The following is a 19,327-nucleotide window of genomic DNA, read 5'->3' as shown; positions in this document are numbered from 1 at the left end:
CCAAGGTATCTGGCAGCTTCCCAGGGTAGCAGCTCTACCATCTGCACCAAGGCCATGTGTCACTGTCATCCCTGAGGAGCAGGTCTCTCGGAAAAACAGAAGATGGCTATGCAGAACCAAGGAGGACACTGGCATGATTTCCTACAGAGCTTGAAGATGCTCCTGACAGCACTTGCTCAGTGATTGAAGGATATGTGCCCTGCCAACCGATGACACTGAACAAGGCAGAGACGAGCAAAACCAGGCTTCATGGGGCAGATCTACCTTGGCAGCCAAGAAGAGCTGTTTGGTGAACGAGGAGTATCTATATGATGGAGTAATTGGAGGGAAAAGCAGTTGGAAGATAGCCCTGATGTGGTCTAACAAACCTTTCATTTGCCCATGGACGATGGGAGATTACATCATCTAGTAAAGCCTAAATCTTAGAAAATCTCTATGTGTTTGATTAGCTGGCCATAATAGCTTGTTCTGCTTGATTTTAGCTGATTTCAGTAAGTTTAACACCCTGCGTGGGACCAGGAGCTGCCAAGCCCTGTCATGTCCCAGGTACACAATTGTTTATAACACTGGGCAGAGAGTGGGCTAGGAGATCTTGCTCAGGTCTTGGTTTTACAGTGGACAGAGTTCTCGGAGATAACACAATTTTTATTTGCTTCCTTTCAACCAGGGTGGTTCTTTACAAGCTTCAGCATGCTGCACATCCAACAGTACACTTCCCCAGTGGAAGATGTACGTGCAACTTGTGATTTAGTGCTGTGCTGCAAGGCATATGGGAGAATCAGAGCATGAGCCCTGCTTCTGCTCAGAGCAAGTGTTATGTGCAGCAGGTACTAGAGCAAGCTTTTAGTATGTCAAAGAGTCAGACTTTAGTTTTAGCTCCTGATCATTACCCCTGAGAGAAATGGCTCATGACTTTTGCCTTAAAAAGACTGTTTTAAAATAGTGATTTGTCTTCCAAGTTGATACGACCAATTGATCCAAGACAGAGAAGTGTTAATTTGGCATACATTTCATTAGCACCAGAGTAAATATGAGATTTATTGACTCATTTTCTGCTTTACTTCAATTTGTGCAACAGCAGTATTTAGTGAGCCAGTTAGAGACCAGGTCTGCAGTGCACTATGTGATAGCTGAAGCAGACAGACTGGTTAGATATGATGGGATTAACAGCTCGAGAGGTTAAAGTTCTCTGCCCACAGAAGCGGTGCAACACAGACAACATGAACAGGGAGTTTGTGGGCTGGTGGGATGTTTTGGTCCACATGAAGCAAGATAACCTCTATAGAGAAAAGCCTCAATAGGTCATGCATCAACTCTGCTGAAAAACTTTGTGATTGAAATGATCTCTGGCTGGTATCACGGACTGGCAAACTGGAAATGGGAGGTTCCATAACCTCTAAACAGTCTCCCTAGATAACAAGATGCTGCTGTTACCTGCTAGATCTGCTGTTTGCAGCTGCTTCCTCTTGGCCTAACAGATCAGAGGAGCAGCTAAGCAGCAGTGCTGGTCAGGCCAGTACTGAGATGCTTGGCAAAGAGATGCTGAAGGAAGAGACGTGTAGTTCCTCTCTGTGCAAATGCTGAGCAAATAGGCTGGGGTGCCAAGGCTCTGTATGTGTGATAGGAGTTCCTCCTCTGTAATATTAAATATGTCATCACTTCTGAGTATTCATTTTCCAGTAAGAGCTCTTGTAAGTTCACTAAAGCTTGGTGATCTCATTATATCTGCAGTATCTGTATTTTATAGATTTTTGCTCGCAGTTACTCTGTACTCTGTTCTACACCTTCTGTGAGAAACTGCAGGAGACATTACAGTAATGGCCATAAATAAATATAAGGAGCCAGACTCTGTTGCAGCTCTGCCATCCAAGTTAGTACATGGTTCAAGTAGGACTTTGGGTCTTGGGTAATCTCTAATTCTTATTCCAGAGGTAGCTCTATCTCAGTGACAAGCAAACCTCTGCGGAATAAATCCAGGTCCCTGTGTAGAGCTGAAGTAAGTAAATTATCATGCTTATTGGCGAACAGCTTTAAAATTTACAGTATGGGAGTCTATCTAGAGTTGAAGGCTTATGAGAGGGATTTACATGCAACTGCTAGGGCTATGGTGAAGTAAGTGTGTGTTGACTGTGCAAGGTCTGTTACTGTGCTTATTAAAAGCCTTATTATTTATCTTTCTAGAATGAGAGGTATTGGCTATCTTTCTAGAACATGGTGATTCTGACCTAGTACAATTTTAACAAAAAACAGCTGTTCAAAATTATGCTAGTCATGTGACCACATCCAGATCATAGGGTATGGCATAACTTGGGAAAAACCGGTACAGTTAGTTACTCCACTGTAGGGTAATGAGGTGAGGCAACATGCAGCTCAGTTTAGGCAACCACAGAGTTTTATTCTGCCCCTAAAATCTCTTCGTCCAGGCCGCGCAGCACACGTGAGCCCGCAGGGCTGCAGCTGGCGGCTGCGGTGCGCAGGGTGCCTCGCTGCCCTCCGGCCCCCGCTGCGTTTGCCACCCTGGCTGGGCGCCGAGCGGGCCGCAGCGGCTCTCGAAGCTCCGGGGAGCCTGTGAAAATAGGGAGAGACCTAACGCTGCAGCAGCTCGCAGCCCTCCGGGCTGGACAGCCACTGCGACTGGGACCAGGCAGCCTCCTCTGCCCCTCGAAGAGCAGTGCCAGGGTGCCCTGCACACTGCTCTGGCTGTGGCCGTGCGTATGCAGGAGGAATAATTTTTTTCTTTTTTTTTTTTGGCCTGGGCTGCAGAAGATTTAAGCCAATAAACGTTATACATACAAGATAGAGCGATTATTTCATTAAATGTGTTGTCCATATACAGGCACCTCCGCTGTTTTCTCCCTCCTTGAATGTCCCCCTCTCTTGAAGCTGTCCTCCAGCAGCATCCACCACAAGAAAACTCCAGCAGCTGTTTTAAGTGAAAAGGGGAGAAAACCATCAAGGGAAGAATTCTGAATTTTCAATCTTCTGAAAGAGATAATCTGTGGAAAAGATACTAAAAAAAAAAAAAAAAAAAAAAAAAAAAGCCCGATCCTCTTTCCTGATAGTTCATGAAAGCTCCTGCCCCTGAGCAGCTCTCATGTGTTTGTCTCTGCTTTGGAGAGTCCCAAATCTTTCCTCCCAGCACATCACTGAAACAGCATATACTTAAAAATATGCTTGTCAGTACAGACAGAGGAGCCTTTCAACTGGTGGAGATGAGGGACAGCCATGCAGGCCTCTTGTTCTGCTAGCTTTTGAAGATACGTTCAGTTTTAACTTTTATTGTTAAATGTATGGGTGGACACATCTAACAGAACAAGAATATTATCATGCTCAAAGTTCAGTGGATTTACAAGTCTTATCAAGGTCAGAATCAAAGGGAAGGGAGAAGTGAGGGCCAGGATTAATTTCATAGGTTTCCTAAATTTGTCTTTCACTAGTTTATTGGGAACAATTTATATTTTTTATTTTGTTTTCATCAAGATTATTCTCAAGTTATTTTGTAAGAACATTGACACCGGAAAAATTGTTGTGATTTGAATAGCCTTCTCTTCTTCCCTTGTGATGAAATCCTGCAGAACATACAATGTATTTGACTTAAATAGTATACAAAAGTATGAAAACAAATGTAAAGCTGAATGATTGTATGTAGAGATGTGGAGTTGGATGCCTGAGCAATGGGCAAAGCCAGGAGATGGTGGGCCTGGCTCTTGGCTAGTCACACCTGGCCCCGGAGCCGGGCCAAGCAAGCTCCTCCGTTAGCACCATGGCTCCCATCTCTCTTGAGATATATTTTCAACAAACAGAAGTGGCTGAGTTTTTTTTTTTTTTTTTTCCTGGAGAAGGAGGTGAAACTCTGCCAGACACAGGAAGGGCTGTGCTATCTTCCAGCCCTCTTGGGGCTCGCTGCTCTGACAAGCCCCCCTTGTTCAGTACTCGTGCCCCCCTCTCTCAGGCAAGGCTGGCTCTTGCACTTCCCACTTGACTCTGCCGACTTGCTCCTGCTCCTCCATTACCCCCTACCCGGCCAGGAGAGCTGTCTTTGGGGCCGTGAGGCTGACCAACGAGACCGTAAGGTTTTCTGTAGCGCTCTGCAGAGCTGCTGTCATGCGGCTGCGGTATGTGTCCCTCGAGACGCGTGGCCGCAGCCCCTGAAGGGTGTGATTCAGCAGCACTGCAGGGTCTCCCTGGCTGGAGAGGACCAGGCGAGGGGCTTCACAGCTGTGTAGGAGGGCTGTAGGCTAAAAATAAATGAATCAGGGTAAAAAAAGCCATAGGGAGGGGAGGTTTGACAGTTTCTGACCCTACATACGGTTGTGTATGAGGGGAAGAGAGGCAGCGTGGGATGGGGCTCAGGGTGGGAAGGAATCTGAGAAAGCAGGGAGGCAAAATGCCGTAAGATTTGATGTAGCAAAAACGTAGTGAGACACAGTGCTTGCTGCTCTCCTGTGCTGTCACCGGTCCCACTAAGAGGCTGCCTTTTCTGCATGTCGTGTTAACAGTTCATCTTTGCTATCGGGTCTGATATGCACTTCTGCTTAATCACCACCTGAGCTCTCTATTACTCTGTGACTCTTCCCAGTGTGAAATCATAGCTGGGAGAAGCTTGTAAGGTCTGAGAGCAATGATTTGGGCTTGAATCCTATAAAAATGTCCATACCATGTGATTCAATGCCTGTCCAGAACAGTAGTGTAGTGTAGTTGGCAAGAGCCTGGGAGCAAGTAAAGAAACATCTGGCTAGCGACACCAAGCCATGGGCGTCTTCCTCTGTTGTTACAGCCTGACAGCTGGGGCCATCTGGGACGGGCCCCAGCATGGCTGGGTCGTATTGCCACGTCTGCTGAGGGCAAGAGCATTTGACGTGTACAGGGTTCTACGCGGGGGGTTCATTACGCTGGGACAGGGCCTTACGTTATTAACTCTGCAATAATGTCTAAAAATCAGACTTCATTTTGACTTTTTATTTTGTTTGATCTATGTTTTTCTTAGGAAGTTGATACCCACCAGCTTCACTGTCTTTTTTTTTTCCCCCCTTTATCTTAGGCAGGTTCTATCATATCTAGGGTCTGCGGGCTCCTGAAAGGAATATTCTAAATTTTAGCAAAACTGGTTGCATTTTCTTTTAATGCAGGAAGGCATTCTTATTAATATTAGGAGTTAAAAGCTTTGTAAAAAATTTTCTCTTTAAACAAACAGTAAAAAAAATCTACTTATTAACCTAAAGTATTTATTAGAGTACTTATTTACATATACTTAAATCACTCAGTTCATGAGATACTATAGCTTTTAAACAGCTAGTTGGTTTTGTTCCTTTTTGTCATCTGCCAAATAATTTGACAAATTTGCCAAAAACTCCCTGACATTTTAGATCAAAAGAGTTAGTTTTCTTCATTCTTTGCTGCCAGACAGGTCATGTATCTTTTCAGGCTTGAAGAATTTCTATCAACTATTTAAATGCGAGGCCGCCGAGACAAAGCCAGACTCAGGCTGCGGCGAGCTGAACTGGGGTGATTCAGGACCCAACTAATTGCAGCACAGAATTAAACAGTCGCTGTTCTCCACTGCAGAGACTTTATAACTTGCAGTGTAAACTGCCTTCTTTACCAATGAAAAGGGGCATATACGTGCTTATCGGAGGCAGTGTGTGAGCAAGGATGGTGGCAAGAAGACTGCTATCAAATCACCCCTAAAAAGCTTTTTTTTCCCCCACTACTTAGGCATTGAGTGTGACTGAAGATGGCTGCTGGCAGTTCCCTGCTGCTGAGGGAAGAGGATGAGCCCCAGCTTCCCAGCTCTTGCTGGAGGGAGGAAAAGAAAGGGCAGCGCTAGGCCTGGGTCTCTCCTTGGCGCTCCTGGCAGCCGCCTTTGCTTTTACTCCCTGCAGCTGGGCTCGAAGCCAAGGGAGTTATATACTGCCCAGGCTGCGCTCGGAAAAGCGGTGGAGGTAGAGTATCATCTCCCAGGGCTTCTCGCACCTCTCTTGGATGTGGTCTTCAGCAGTAAGTTTCTTCTCACCTCGTAGTATTCTGCAAACACCCCAGATCCTGTCCCCAGCGGCATTAAAACAGGAAAAAAGGGGTACTTTTAGCTCAGTGTCAGGGCAGTAAAGGAAATCTGGCATGGGACAGCCATAGGGCTGTGTTGGCCCTCACTCAGGGAGGTGGTGGACCCCCACTCGCAGCAGCCAAGCAGCACGAGACGATAAAGCCTTTGAGTTTGATTCGCTGCATGTTTGTGGGCCAGTAGCTAAGCAGGTGCTGTTTAGGCTACATGGGCAACATGGACTTTGCTGGTAAGTTTTGAGTTGCTGTGTCAGTGATTTTTTTTATTCAAGGCCATGTTGATTTTGATGCAAAAAAGAATATCCTGAAGAATCTGCTGACAACAAGAGTTAACTTTTGCTACACTTTGAAACAGGGCAGATTTCCCATACTTCCCCAAGGGAATAAGCTGTTGAGAAGAAGCAGTGCTGTTGCGAGGCTCCTCGGGGCAGTTCGGTGGTGAACATCCCATGAGGAAGATGTTCTCAGGGACATGCGCTGATGAAGGCAACGCTGTAGCGTGACAAAGAAGCAAAGGGAAGGGAATGGCCTGGAGCTCCCATAACTTCTCTGTCTAAAAACCAGAAACGTGGAGAGTAACTGTACTTGGGGTCTCATGGCATGGTCTACAAAATACTTTCTTACCATAGGAGAATACTTCTTGTCATACTCTTTATGAATTGCTACACAGATGCCTTTGCCTTTTTGCGTGTGGGGCAGCGGAGAGGGTGTGCGAAAGGGAATAGATGTGTGTTTGTGCGCCTGCCTGGGAAAACAAAGCATTTTTCTGCAGGACCTGTTTATCCATGCCATTCATGTAGTTATTTATTGGTGTTTCGTTCTGAAATGAAGTAATACTTTCACCCTCTGTAAACCACACAGTCAGGTTTCTCAAGACTGCTCTGTGCAGGTAGCCTCATGTGTCTGTGGGGTGGCATGAGGAAAGGAAACTGCAGACATTTCTGGTTTTTTGAAAGTATTTCTGCCTCTAATGGTTTTGCTGACAGCAAGGCCTGTTTCACTTTATTTCTTGTGTATCTTGTTACTCATCAGAGTTGTTCTCTCTTGTAGTTTGTGGGGCCTTCCCAACTCTCTCTTCCTTTTCCTGCTTTGACCACAATGAACTCTGTGGGTCTAAACCCACTTCTGCCCACGTGCATCTTCTTGAAGAATAATTTTGTGAGGGTAAGGGTTGGTTTGTTGTAGTGATCAATATCCAGGGGTTCCAGGCAATCTGAAGGACTTGTATTACGTATATCATCCAAGGAAATGCACAGTAAGGTGCAACTCTTGCCGCGAAGATCTGTAACGGTAATTTCCGTAGGGTCTGGTGCATTCCCAGAAATAATCGGAGAGCGAATGATGTAGTGTCCAGAGAGAGGAGCAGCAGAGTCAAACCACCGGGATGCTGCACCTCCTCTGACCGGGGGGAATAGGAGGGGAGCAAGGTGGGAGGGCAGGGTGGGTAGAGCACGCACTGCGAGATGGCAGATGTTTGAGGAGCTCAGTGGCCACTGACTTGTGGGACTCTTGTAGCAGCAGGCAAAAGGGCCTAACGCTCCACCAGGATTACTAGGGTTAGAGGACTTGACTTAAGAGAGAACCATTTGAGACCCACTGTAACAAAAATTCACATGAATGCTTGCTTTTATGCCTATGAATAGTCCTTTCAAAACTAGTGGAAACACTCAGGTGCGTAAGTTTTGCCAGTCTAAGAGTTAGGAATTAATGCAATTTGTTTTTCATTTGTCCATGTGAGACTTTTTTTTTTTTTTTTTTTTTTTTTTTTTAATGTATATCATATGATAGGAGAGGAGAGAGAATATCCTAAGGAGATTTTGTTATGAGAATGGCTGTTTTCAGCCTCTGTCACTACTAAAAGACAACAGCTAAATTGGAAAGCAAGAAAGGATTTTCTTGATAAATAACCTCAGACTGAGCATGTTTGAACCGAAATGCCACAAAACACCATCTGTTGAAAACTGTGGTGCCGTATTTAATTTTATGTGTTGGAAATTTATTTGTTATGCAAAGACAAGCACAAAAAAGAGCAACTTTATTGTTTTGCAGAGAGTTGGATTGAACGATGTCTCAATGAGAGTGAAAACAAACGTTATTCCAGTCACACCTCGCTGGGGAATGTTTCTAATGATGAAAGTAAGTAACTTCTCTTTAATTTGAAATGCTTGTGAACATGTCCAAGTGCTAATTTCCTCCTATATAACTTGCTATATTTTTAAAATATTTTTGGTGCTCTATAGTTTGAAGAGTCAACTCATTGACATATTCAATAGTTTTAAAAATGTTTTTGCTGGAATATTTGTTATTTCTCATTATTTAAAAGGAAGTAATATCATCAGTTAAAATAGCTGGCAGAATTTGGGTGTCACTGAGTAAAAATCAGGTGACCTCTGAAGTGTGCTGCTAGTATTAGTTCATGAGTAAAAAACCATCTGCTTTGCTTCTCACTGGTGAACATCGTCTGGCTGAAATGCAGGAAAAACATGCTGTTGTTTGATACTAGTGTATTGAATCATGTGTATAAAATATTTATTTGAAAATTTAAATAATTATTTTCAAATTTAAAAAATTGCATATTAAATATATTCTGATGATGCTTCCTTTTTAATCATTGAGAGGCAACAATTGTAAATCCAATTGATTTAAAAATAGATATTTTTCCTCATCTCCTCTAGTCACAGTAGTTTCAGATCTTGATTTTGAATAAGAGCAGGTAATTAAAAATAACCTGAAACAACTTACACAAATCTGGTAGTGTCTCCTTAAAATTGCAAGACAATTTTTAGTTTGCCATTTAGTTTTCATTTTCATTTTAGTTTTCTATTCTATTTAACTTGGCTAGAGCAAAACACTGTTCAGGTTAATTGCTCTCTCTATACTTCATATATTAGTTCATGTTATGACAGATTAATTCAGAATAAATTCTATAATTCAAGAAGAGCCAAATTTTTATAATGTTCAAATGCAGAAAATTAAGAACTGTATTTTAATCAAATCTTAATTGCTAAATGTCCTTTGATTTTTTTTAATTTTAAGAGCACTACTTTATTTTGATGTCTATATGAAGTTACCTGACTGATTACACAATATTTTAGTGTATCACAGAATTTTCTACATTGGGGCCCTACTTTGTTTGTCCAGGGGTTTCTTCTGAGGGAGTCTCTCTTCTGAGGGAGAAGGAAGGTGTTAGAAGCATGATGTTTGTTCACAACTCCCAAGCTGAGAACATTTGATAAGAATTCCCCAAGAAAGCTAACAAAACTAGGCACGTTTGGGTTTGGGGGTTGCTCATTTTTGTTCTTAAAAAATTAAGGAATCTGAATTAAGTTCTTCTCTAAAAATAAAATGGTAGTGAATTTACAAAAATAAAAAGCAAACCAAAAAAGTTATTTTGCATTTCATGAGAACCTGAGAGAGTTATGAAATTCTTTTCACTCTATCTAATGAGAAAGGGAGGGAAATCACCTGCAGTGAATGAGAAGGGACTTCAAACTCTTCAGTAGAGGCAGAATTTAGGATTCAGTCCTAATGACTTCAGTGAGCTTTTCCTTAGACTCACAGCTCTAGACAGTAATGTCAAGGTAGTTATTCGGCACTACTAGCCAATAAAAAAAAAAAAAAAAAAACAAACCAAAAACCCCTTAATGTCATTATGTCAATCTCCTTCTGCGTTCTGTTCTAGACCTGTTACCCTAAGTAGGTTGCAGCAGAAGTAGAGGCAGTTTGTTGTAGGAAATTATAGTTTAAATGTAAAGATGGGAAAACTACACACGGGGACAGTAAGAGGTGGACCTGTACAGGTGAGTGAGGATGACTAAGAACAGGTATTTCAGAGAACGGCACTGAGAAAAGAGGGTGGGCGTTTGTTCTGTTTTGTAGTGCTAGAATTAAGGGACAATTGGTGATGCTGAAAGGCAGAAAATTTAAAAATGAAAAAATGAATGTGTAAGTGAATTTATCCCACAGTTTGCATGCAGAACATGTCGCCACAGTGTATCATGAAAACTCAAACCAGAGTTGATTTTGTAGATTCCCATTTATGGCCAGGTCCTCCACGGTACCAGTCTTTTTGCAGCGTGCACTATTCCACCTGAAAAATCATCCCTTTTCTTGAGGGCTGCAGGTTGAAAAGAGAAGGGATTAAGAAAGAAAAATAAAACATTTGCCAGCAGGAAGAAGATCAGTAACCTACAGGAATGAGAACAATGTAGAAGTTTCACCTAAGAAAGCATTGTGCTATGTGGTCTTCTTCAGTCCTTGAGTTCTTGCTGATGTTTCTCTACCAGTGCCCACACACCAGACAAGAAGTTTTCAAACCATCTTGTCACTCTTTGTCCAGTCTGTGTCAAAAATGTGCAAGCAGAGGGAGGCAAAATGTTTTGAGAAAAGTTACGTAGCCCTATTTGAATTCCTCAGCATGGTGATCAAATTACAGCTGTAAGCGGAATCCCAGTTTTCATCTGCAGTCAAAATACGACATCATCCATCTTTCTCTTGTCTTTTTGTCTATAAATACCTTAGGTAGCTGTTGGCTAGACTCTACCAAGGAAAAGTTTTTTTTTTTCTTTTGGCCTTGAATCCATTGAAAACTGAGAATTTCCACTGTGATCTGCTAATGCACTTACTGAGTATCATGCTTGCTTTTTTAACTATTTCTTTTTCTGGATATTTTTACAGTTCATAGGGTTTTAGAGCAAGAGCTGTAGTTCTGCTGATCTCCTTTTCCATAGCTGGATTATGCTATAGAACTGTCTCTCTGCAGGGAGAGGTCCTTTGCAATCGTCTTCCATCCTCATTCAGGCCTGTTGAACACCTGCCTTACAGTGTGAAGGAAGTACTGGCTTGTAACTGCGTGTTTTCACCATCTCACTGCTTTTTGGGGCTTTTCTTACCCTTTTGAAGCCTATTATGACCTCTCCCTGAAACGCTGCATTTACCTTCTAACATAAACTTTCTAGGTTAATTTTTATTTAATTTCCAGTTTTCTAAACATTTCTTTTTCTGCCACTTCTCCATTCTACATGTCAGTCAAAAGATCCACAGGGAAAGAGAATGGTATAATCCCATGTCTAATAATTAAAAGAGAAAATACTTTCTTTGTTCTGTGTGTTCAATCAGACTCTGCAAAATTGAAATAAGGGTATGGAAGAGCACAGTTTAAGGATTATGAAAGTTTTAACTTCAGTTTTCTGTGGAGAGAGTCCTATGATGTTATCTAACAAAGTGGAAGGGCAGCTGCTTGTACAATCTTTGTGTATTTAGAAATGTAAATGTGTAGAAAGTTCGTGAGAGGTGGAAAGAAAAGATTCAGAGTACTTGTACTTCACAAACAGTATTCAGGGTCAGTGTTCAAGCTGGTAGAAATAGAAAATTTTCCATAATAAAGAATTTCCCCCCAGTAGAATATTTTGGGGAAAATCATAGTTTTAATTTAAAGTGAACTTCCATTAAAAAGGATTTTCTTAATCATAATTAAATCTAAGGTTTTTTTTAGTTTTTCATTTGAACAAAAAAATCTGATTTTTCCACTGAAAAATTTGAACCTCACCTCTAGCACTACTTGCTTTTGCTGAAATTTTCCTTGGGAAAAAATCCTTTATTTTCCAGTCATATCTACTGAATGAGAATTACACTCCCAGCTTTCTCAGGGGCTTTAGAAAAATCCCACTCTTTTTAAAGCCTGCAATACATGCTAAGGAGCCTGAATTCTATTTATGACTGACTACTTGGAAGTAAGAGGCAAGGTAGCTTCTTCCTACCACTTAATTCATTTTAGCAAGGGGTAGATCCCTTCTGAGAATAGTGAGAACCTGGAGAGCAGGAACAAGAGGGTAAGAGGCTGTTCGTCTGAAAGCCGCGGAGCTATCTGAGCTAAACGCAGGGTTTTGCCCGGATGAAGCCTCCGATACCACGTAAGCTCCTCAGATGTCCTGCTAGACACACACGGGCAGCCCTGGAAAGTAGAGGGCTGCTCTAATATTTCCACAGTGGAAAACAGAGCTTTGCCTGCTCTTCATTTATGCCAGAGATCAACTTCAACATTTTAAAAAAGTGTCCACTAATGCTGGATCTTCACTTTGTGGATGTTCAGCTCGCTGTGTTCAAGACACGCTGCTCCGAGGTGTTGAGCACAGCTCCTGTTGATTTGTCTCTGCATCTTGCTTGGAGAAGCAAAAAATCCCTGAAGTTGGACCTAACCCCAAGACAGCAGAAAGTAAAGGATATTACTGAAAGTTCAGGATGAGCCACAAATGCACACACAAGATGCAAGCCAAGCTCTACTCTGGCAGCTCTGCAACAAAATACGAAAGGAAAAAGATAGGGATCTTAGCAAAGAAACTGCCCTGGAGGTTGGGGAGAAAAAGGTTCTCTGATATCTCTAGGAGGAGATTCCTTCTCTTCACAGGATGGACTAGATTTTTAAAGCACTGAATTTTAAGAAGTATTGGTTCGTTTTAATCTACAGAGTTGTTTTGAAGGGGGACTGGTAAAATGTCAGGCCCAATAGTTCCTTGGTCCTCTCTTGGTGTACAAACAGGTCTGTGCTCGGTCCTGAGGCAAGAGTGGCACAAATGAGTCCCTGCTCGACAAGGAGGCCAGCAAGCACCTGCTAGCAACTAAATACAAGGAACGGGGATATTTGTTATTTTCTGCAGTTCAGTTATCCGAGGAGATTATGTGGTTAAGCTCCACAAAGTAGAATAAAATGCTTGTATATCTAAGAGTAGAAGTTCATATTTCTAGGTCCCCTCTGCTCCTTGACTAGGTGCAGTTCTTTCTATCCTTTTAATAATAAAAAATCCCACAATAAAACAAGTGAGATAAAACAAGTGTGGGAAGCGCTGAGCTGCCGTGGCTGGCGGCACCTCCCAGGGCGGCTTGGGCGAAGCCCCTGCTTCCTTTCATTTTTTTTTTCAAAAGAATTAACGTGAACCAGGAAAAATCCAGTGTTTTAAAACAGTTTTATTGTCATCCTTTTCTTCTTTATTGATCTTTCATTAAGCTTTTTAGGAAGTAAGCAGATCAAGGAATTACCTTAGAAACTTAATCTGGAAACCTTGGAAAGTTAGTCTGGAATACAATCAGAAAACTTACCTGAAAAGAAATAACATGTATTATAGAATGTTTTTAATTTCAATTTTTCAGTTTCAACATTAACCTTGTAACTTTACAAACATCTAGTGTCTTTCGTACGCTAGGATCACAGCGGTGAATGAACCCATTCAATTAAATGCTCATCTAAGATGCCACTTGGATAAAGCAGCTCTTTCCTTAAAGTCGGTGATAGTCATTTAATGTTCTGATATGCCGCTAGAGGTCCAAGATTCTCTGTCTTCCATATAAACTTTTGCTTTCTGATGTTATTGTTCCTACCACTCTGCCCCTGCTGTCAGTGATGTTTGCAGGCGTTATCGTTTTAAGTAGTGTTTATAGATGTTAGCTTTGCGAGCATCATTATATTTGTTTCCATGATTTAGCCATTTTGGGGGGGGGGAAACATCGAAACTTGAACATTTTTGGCCAGAAAATTCCTTACCAGTACACAAACGCTTGAGCAATTTCCACTTAAATTACATAGCTGCTTTTTTTTTTTCTTTTTTTTTCCTTAACAGATGAGGAAAAAGAAAATAATAGAGCATCAAAACCACACTCAACTCCGGCAACTCTGCAATGGTAAGATGCCTTTAAAAAAAAATCTGTTAGTGCTTTTTCTTATCCTTTTCTTCCCAGCGGAGGTGAGTAGAGGTTTGGGACACTGTAAGGCGTTTTAAAGATACTTTCATTATACATGTTTAGCCTGCTCACTAACATCCTTTGTAACAGTGCTCAAACCCCGCCTTGCCCATACAGGGTTTCTTTAAACATCAGAAAGCTCTGACACAGCCTAGAAGGTCTGCTTGGCACATTTATTTGTCACCTTTTCACTTGGTAGTTGGTGGCCTGTCACTAATGTCGTATCTATTACAAAAAGGAAACGAGTGCTGAGAACACTGTTCAAGACTGGAGTCTTGACAGGTTGTTCCAGGGTGTGATGGAGCCCACCTTTACGGACTGCTTTGCTGAAACGAGATCCCTGTAATTCGGGGTAGGAGAGGACACAAGAAGAGACTTTACGGTCTGACTGATTTGTCAAAATCATCTTGGAAATTTAGTGAAGAAAAAGAAGTGGATTTAGGAAGAGTAAGAGAGAGACAGAGAGAATGGGGAGAGGAAAGTCTGTAAGACAGTCTACGGTGCCATGAAAAGCGAGCAAGTTCTGTTCCACCTGCTGTGATCTACAGCAGTGTTTTTGGCTGCAAGTTCTGTGGTTTCGGACACCTCTTTCCATAGGTCACCTCTTCAGCTTTTGTTGTTTTTCTTTTTTTTTAAATTAGTTTAGATTTTTAATCCTGCTTTAGCTTTCTTTATTCTGAAGGTGGTTAAGTTGTCGAGCATCTCTTTCAGGAGGTTCCTGGTACCTGGCAGTTCAGAGTTCTGTTACAGGGAAGTTCATCAGGCCTCAGAGTAGACTGTTTGAGAAGCTTTTTTCCTTAGCTTGCTTTGCTTTTTAAAGAAAGGTTTTTACTTCACCTGTAAGTATTCCTTAGAGTTTGCTGAGTGGAAAAATGAATTATTGGCAAACAGTGTTTTGTTAGCAAACTGTTAGCAAGATCATTTTTTCTGCTTGCGTCAGCCTCTTGGGAGATCTAACTAAATAGAAAGCAAAGAATAATTTAGTCAGTGAATCTTCCTCTTTTTCTGCCTATGAAATATGCATACAAAGAATCAGATTATTTCATTTATCTTTGCTCTTGAAGGTTGATTAGTTAAATTTTAGATTTAAAGCAAAACCAAATTTGTGTGTTGATTCAAGCAAGTTCCTGAAAGTACTCAGTGTTCTGCCTTGCTAAACCCAGTGCAGATACTGAGACATGCAAATATAAATCAGGGCACTTAAATCTGAACCATTGCTTCTTTGTACCTATTTGGACGACAAAAGTGCTATTTTGCAGAAGTTCAAGAAATTTGAATAAAGAACGGGAGTGACTACAGACAGGGAAATTCATTGAAATAATAGTGAAATGTCATGGATGTATTTTAATATTCTCCATTATTCACCCAAGCAACTTCAATACCATTCAGAAAGGGTGATAATAAAAGACAACCAAGCTAAAATAAAATAGTAGGCAGGGCTTGCCAGTCCCAAATTCAGAATAATGTTTGTTTTGCAGTAGAGTCAGTTAAGAGTCTTTTCCAACGGAGCAAATAATGTAGTAGCCAAGAAGTCAGAATTAATCAGAACATGCCAACGTTACTGTTCCCAGCAGAAAACATGCAAATACTGTAAACAATCACAATCTTCTGCCAACTACTTTCAAGCTTCTGCATTTATAAAGGTTAGCAAATCCCTAAACTCCTGGGATATTGAGCCCTGCTGGAATGCAGTGTGCTTGATACTACCCTTTCAGTGGTGTTTGCAATAGAATACTGGAATTCTGAAATGAAAACATGGTCATACCATCTCCCTTTCCCTCTTGCTAGTGTACTATCTTACAACCTGTCAGTTGTAGGTAGATCAAACATTCTACGTCTTGAATCTTTTGGAGCACTTGCAATTCTTCCTCAACAATTTTCCACTCCAAAATGTATGCGGAAACAGAAAGGATTGAGGTTTTAATTTCTTTACCTGGTGTCAAACTGAATTATGTGATTGGTTTATTTATTAATATGGCTATAGGTAGAAGTTTCCCAGCTTGGTACATTTTTTTCAGTGGTTTCTGTATGATTTTCCACCTTGGTTCTGTAGCTTTAGATTGGTGTTGCCTGGAGAAACTGTGCCACAGGGTTTGATATACTAAATAAAACCAGAAGCTCAAATGTTATCAATGTCCTAAGAAGTTCTAAGCTTGCTTGATGTGAAGATGTTGAGTTTCCTCTGTTCTGGAAAACATGTTAGCATCAGGTTATTTGTATTGTGGTGGCACCTAGCAACCCATGGGTTGGTAAACTACTGTGGTCTGCACTATGAGTTTTGTCTGCTCAGGCCTCAAACTGTGTTTTTTGCGCAGTCAGGAAAGATAAAAGACTAAATTTAACTGAACATGCCTTGGGTAAGCATGTGTCCTTCCCTCTGACAGGAATATCTGGGCCAGATTCGAGAGAGATGATGGAAATGGTAGGGTAAATTATTCACCAGATTTCAGAGATAATACAGTATTTACAGCAAGATGCTATTATCATTGATAGCTAATGAAGTCCAGGGAGTGTTGGAGGACAGAAACAGGGATGAGCAAGGAGAAAGGAAAAGGATGAAAGTAGCAAGGAAAGAGACACAAGGCGTCAGGGAAATACATGGGTTTTGTCACATGGTTCATATTGCCATCATTATTTCTTGTCTGGCATCTTGCTGAAAACGGTGAAGAGCATCTATCTCACGGGGGTCTATCCTTAGTGCTTACTGGGAGTAGAAAACCTTTCTAGAGCCGATATACACCCTGCACTATCAATGAGACAGTGGAAGAAGCCAAAGACACCAAGGCATCTCGAGATGACTCTTAGCCTGGCTAAATATCCTTTTCCTGGAAACAGGAATTGTGTTTTCCTTTTTTTTTTTTTTTTTTTTTCTCTTTCATTTGATGATGACACAAAAGGAAGTGGAAGACCTGGCAAATGTAGCATTACTGCCAGGGTCCATCACTGGTACTGCGGGGACCGGGGCAACTACACCAGCCTGAATTTATCTGCTAAGGCATTAATCTACGGATACCTACTGTCTAGTGCTTATCCACGCTGCTGTGTTGGTTATTGTCTGTAAAACCACAGTGCTGGCTAAACATTTTGCTCTATGACGCTCATGGTTATTTCATGGGTGAAATGGTTGACTCTGTTGTAAATGTGACATTTTATTTTATCTCAGGTTGGCACACAAGTGTGTGCATACCTGCCTCTCTAAGCAGGGACTTATTCAAAGCACGGACAGCCTACCTCCATCCAGGCAGTTCGGTGGCTTACGGCATCAGTATAGGTGCGCCAAACAATAACGGTATTGTGAAGGTGAAGTCAACAAAACAGCTTTATTTTCTGTGATAGCCATAGAAAGAGCTAAAAAGAGGAAGTAAATCATCACTTGGGAATGGATTCTCCGCAGGTTTCTAATTTCACAGAAATTGTTCCAGTGTGTCAAAATTAATCTGCTCTAGAATCCCTTATGTAATTAGCAATATTAACATTGCAGTGTTCTGTTCCCTTAATGTCTAGAAATAAATCTATAGCAATTAACTCTGCAGACACTACTCTGCTCTAGAATAATCCCGTTTGATCTAGAAGCGTGTGAGTACAAAGGGGAAAGCAGTAATAGGGACAGATAAAATTGCCTTTCCTGCAAAAGAATTAGGGGTTTTATCACTATACTGTAGCAATACGAAAGGTCTCATTGTGAACTACTGATTTTCACATGGCTTTATTAGGACATTTAAAATGTTTTATATATATATTTATATATATATATTATTTCTGATAATGATTTGTTAGGTAGAAGATTGAGTTCATTATCTTTCTACAATACTATAGAATGAAGCTGAATTCAAAATATGATAAAGTTGTTAAATAAAAGACAGGAAAATAAAAGAAGTGGAGCAAGATGGGTTTTTTGATCATTAAAAAAATTCAGGTATAATGGAGCATTGTTCAGCGACAGACTAATGACTTTCTGTGAAAGAGAGGAGAAAAAGAGAAAAATTCATCAGATATGAACAGAAATAATTAACTGCTTTTCTTTCTGTCCTGTCTTGGTCACGGAAGCTGACATTCCAATTAGCAGCTATAGTATACAAACGAACACTCCAGGTTTTGAAAGGAGGTTTTGTTAAAGCGCTATGAATTTGAGGAAAGATGCCGTGATGATATTCCTGTAGAAACCAAGGAAGAATAGATGTTGCCCATACAAACCGATTCCATTCATCTAGCCGGATATCTTATTAAAATAGTTTGCAGTCGAAAATGATCATGGTAACTGAAATAGAAGCAAGGTAGGTCTTAGAAAAGGCAGTGGAAGAGAGAAACTAAGTATTTGGTAAGGTTTGAACTTTTACAGCTGTCAAATGACAGGGGGTTGTTTACTTTAAAATTGGAGTTTTCTGAAAATACGTTAATTTTGGCAATGTTGAAGAAGAAGTTGCACCCACTTTCTGCTCCCAGCCATCAGGGCACACAAGGACATGGATAACTATAAGCACACAAGCAATGCTATGGATGGCAATACCATGGATGGCAAGAAGATGTTTTAAAGTCAAGCATGCACATAAATACCTCTTGAACTTCTTTGGATCAGCAGCTATAAAATGTAATTTCAAAGGAATGCTTCTTTTAATCAGTAGATTTATAACAAGCTCAGTTTCAAGGTTTAAAAATGAAGAATATACCTATTAACATATATGAAGTATAACTTAAGATTTTATGATTGTATGTTTTTGTGTTTGCATGTGTAAATGAGTAATTATACTTTCTATAAGGTACAGGAGGATGTTATTTCATTATTGCATTCAGCACGTTGTTGGCTCTTGTTTTCTTGGGTTTGCCCATCAGCAATAGCAAGGAAACATTATATAGCTATGACTTTGGGCACATTCTGCAGTATTTGCAATTAAATTGTTCTAGCCAGAGCTGCTTCCTCCAGGTAAGAAATTTTGCAGCTGGATAGGAGTGAAAAGTGTGTCATGAGCCAATGGTGACCAGTTCTCTAAAGAATGAAAGGAGGCTGCCTCTCAGTGACTTTGAATATAGTCCAAGACTAGGATCCCTCTGTGCTCATCTCTACTTCTTTCTGAAACTCCCAGACTATGTATTTGATAGGAAGTAGGAACTAGATGATGCAAATGCGCAGTATAGAAATGAATTAAAAGGAGCACTTAAGAGCAAAGCAGAGAAAACTGAGCAGAAAAGCAGAAGCTGGAATGTTTGGCTTTAAAGATGCAGCTTCGCACACTGTTTATAATACAGGGCATCCAACATACTTGCAGTTTTTTCTGTTTGATATTTGCTTTTCAAGGCTGGAGGAGAACTATGAGATTGCAGAAGGCGTTTGCATTCCTCGAAGTGCTCTCTACATGCATTACTTGGACTTCTGTGAGAAAAACGACACGCAGCCCGTTAATGCTGCCAGCTTTGGGAAGGTGAGTCTTAACAGCAGTAGGATGCCTTGAGCTCTCATCTGGTTCAGGTGAGTCTGGATCATTGAGAAGAGTTAAACCATCATTTCCTCCTAAAGATAGTAGGCATTTTATGTATT

General features: G+C 41.0%; 1 protein-coding gene across 1 annotated transcript in view; it reads left to right on the top strand.

The window, feature by feature from the left end:
- RFX4 (regulatory factor X4) overlaps positions 1-19,327 on the top strand; it is a 93,815-nt gene that overhangs the window by 11,251 nt on the left and 63,237 nt on the right. Inside the window, exons 2-4 of the mRNA XM_062593924.1 lie at positions 8,110-8,196; positions 13,674-13,734; positions 19,088-19,211. Of these exons, the coding sequence (XP_062449908.1) occupies positions 8,110-8,196; positions 13,674-13,734; positions 19,088-19,211 (272 nt within the window). The remainder of the gene's footprint in view (positions 1-8,109; positions 8,197-13,673; positions 13,735-19,087; positions 19,212-19,327) is intronic.

This window comes from Rhea pennata, chromosome 1, assembly GCF_028389875.1.
Source record: "Rhea pennata isolate bPtePen1 chromosome 1, bPtePen1.pri, whole genome shotgun sequence".
Taxonomy (NCBI): domain Eukaryota; kingdom Metazoa; phylum Chordata; class Aves; order Rheiformes; family Rheidae; genus Rhea; species Rhea pennata.
Note: the sequence above shows the minus strand (reverse complement) of the source record. Positions and strands in the feature narration are given on the sequence as shown.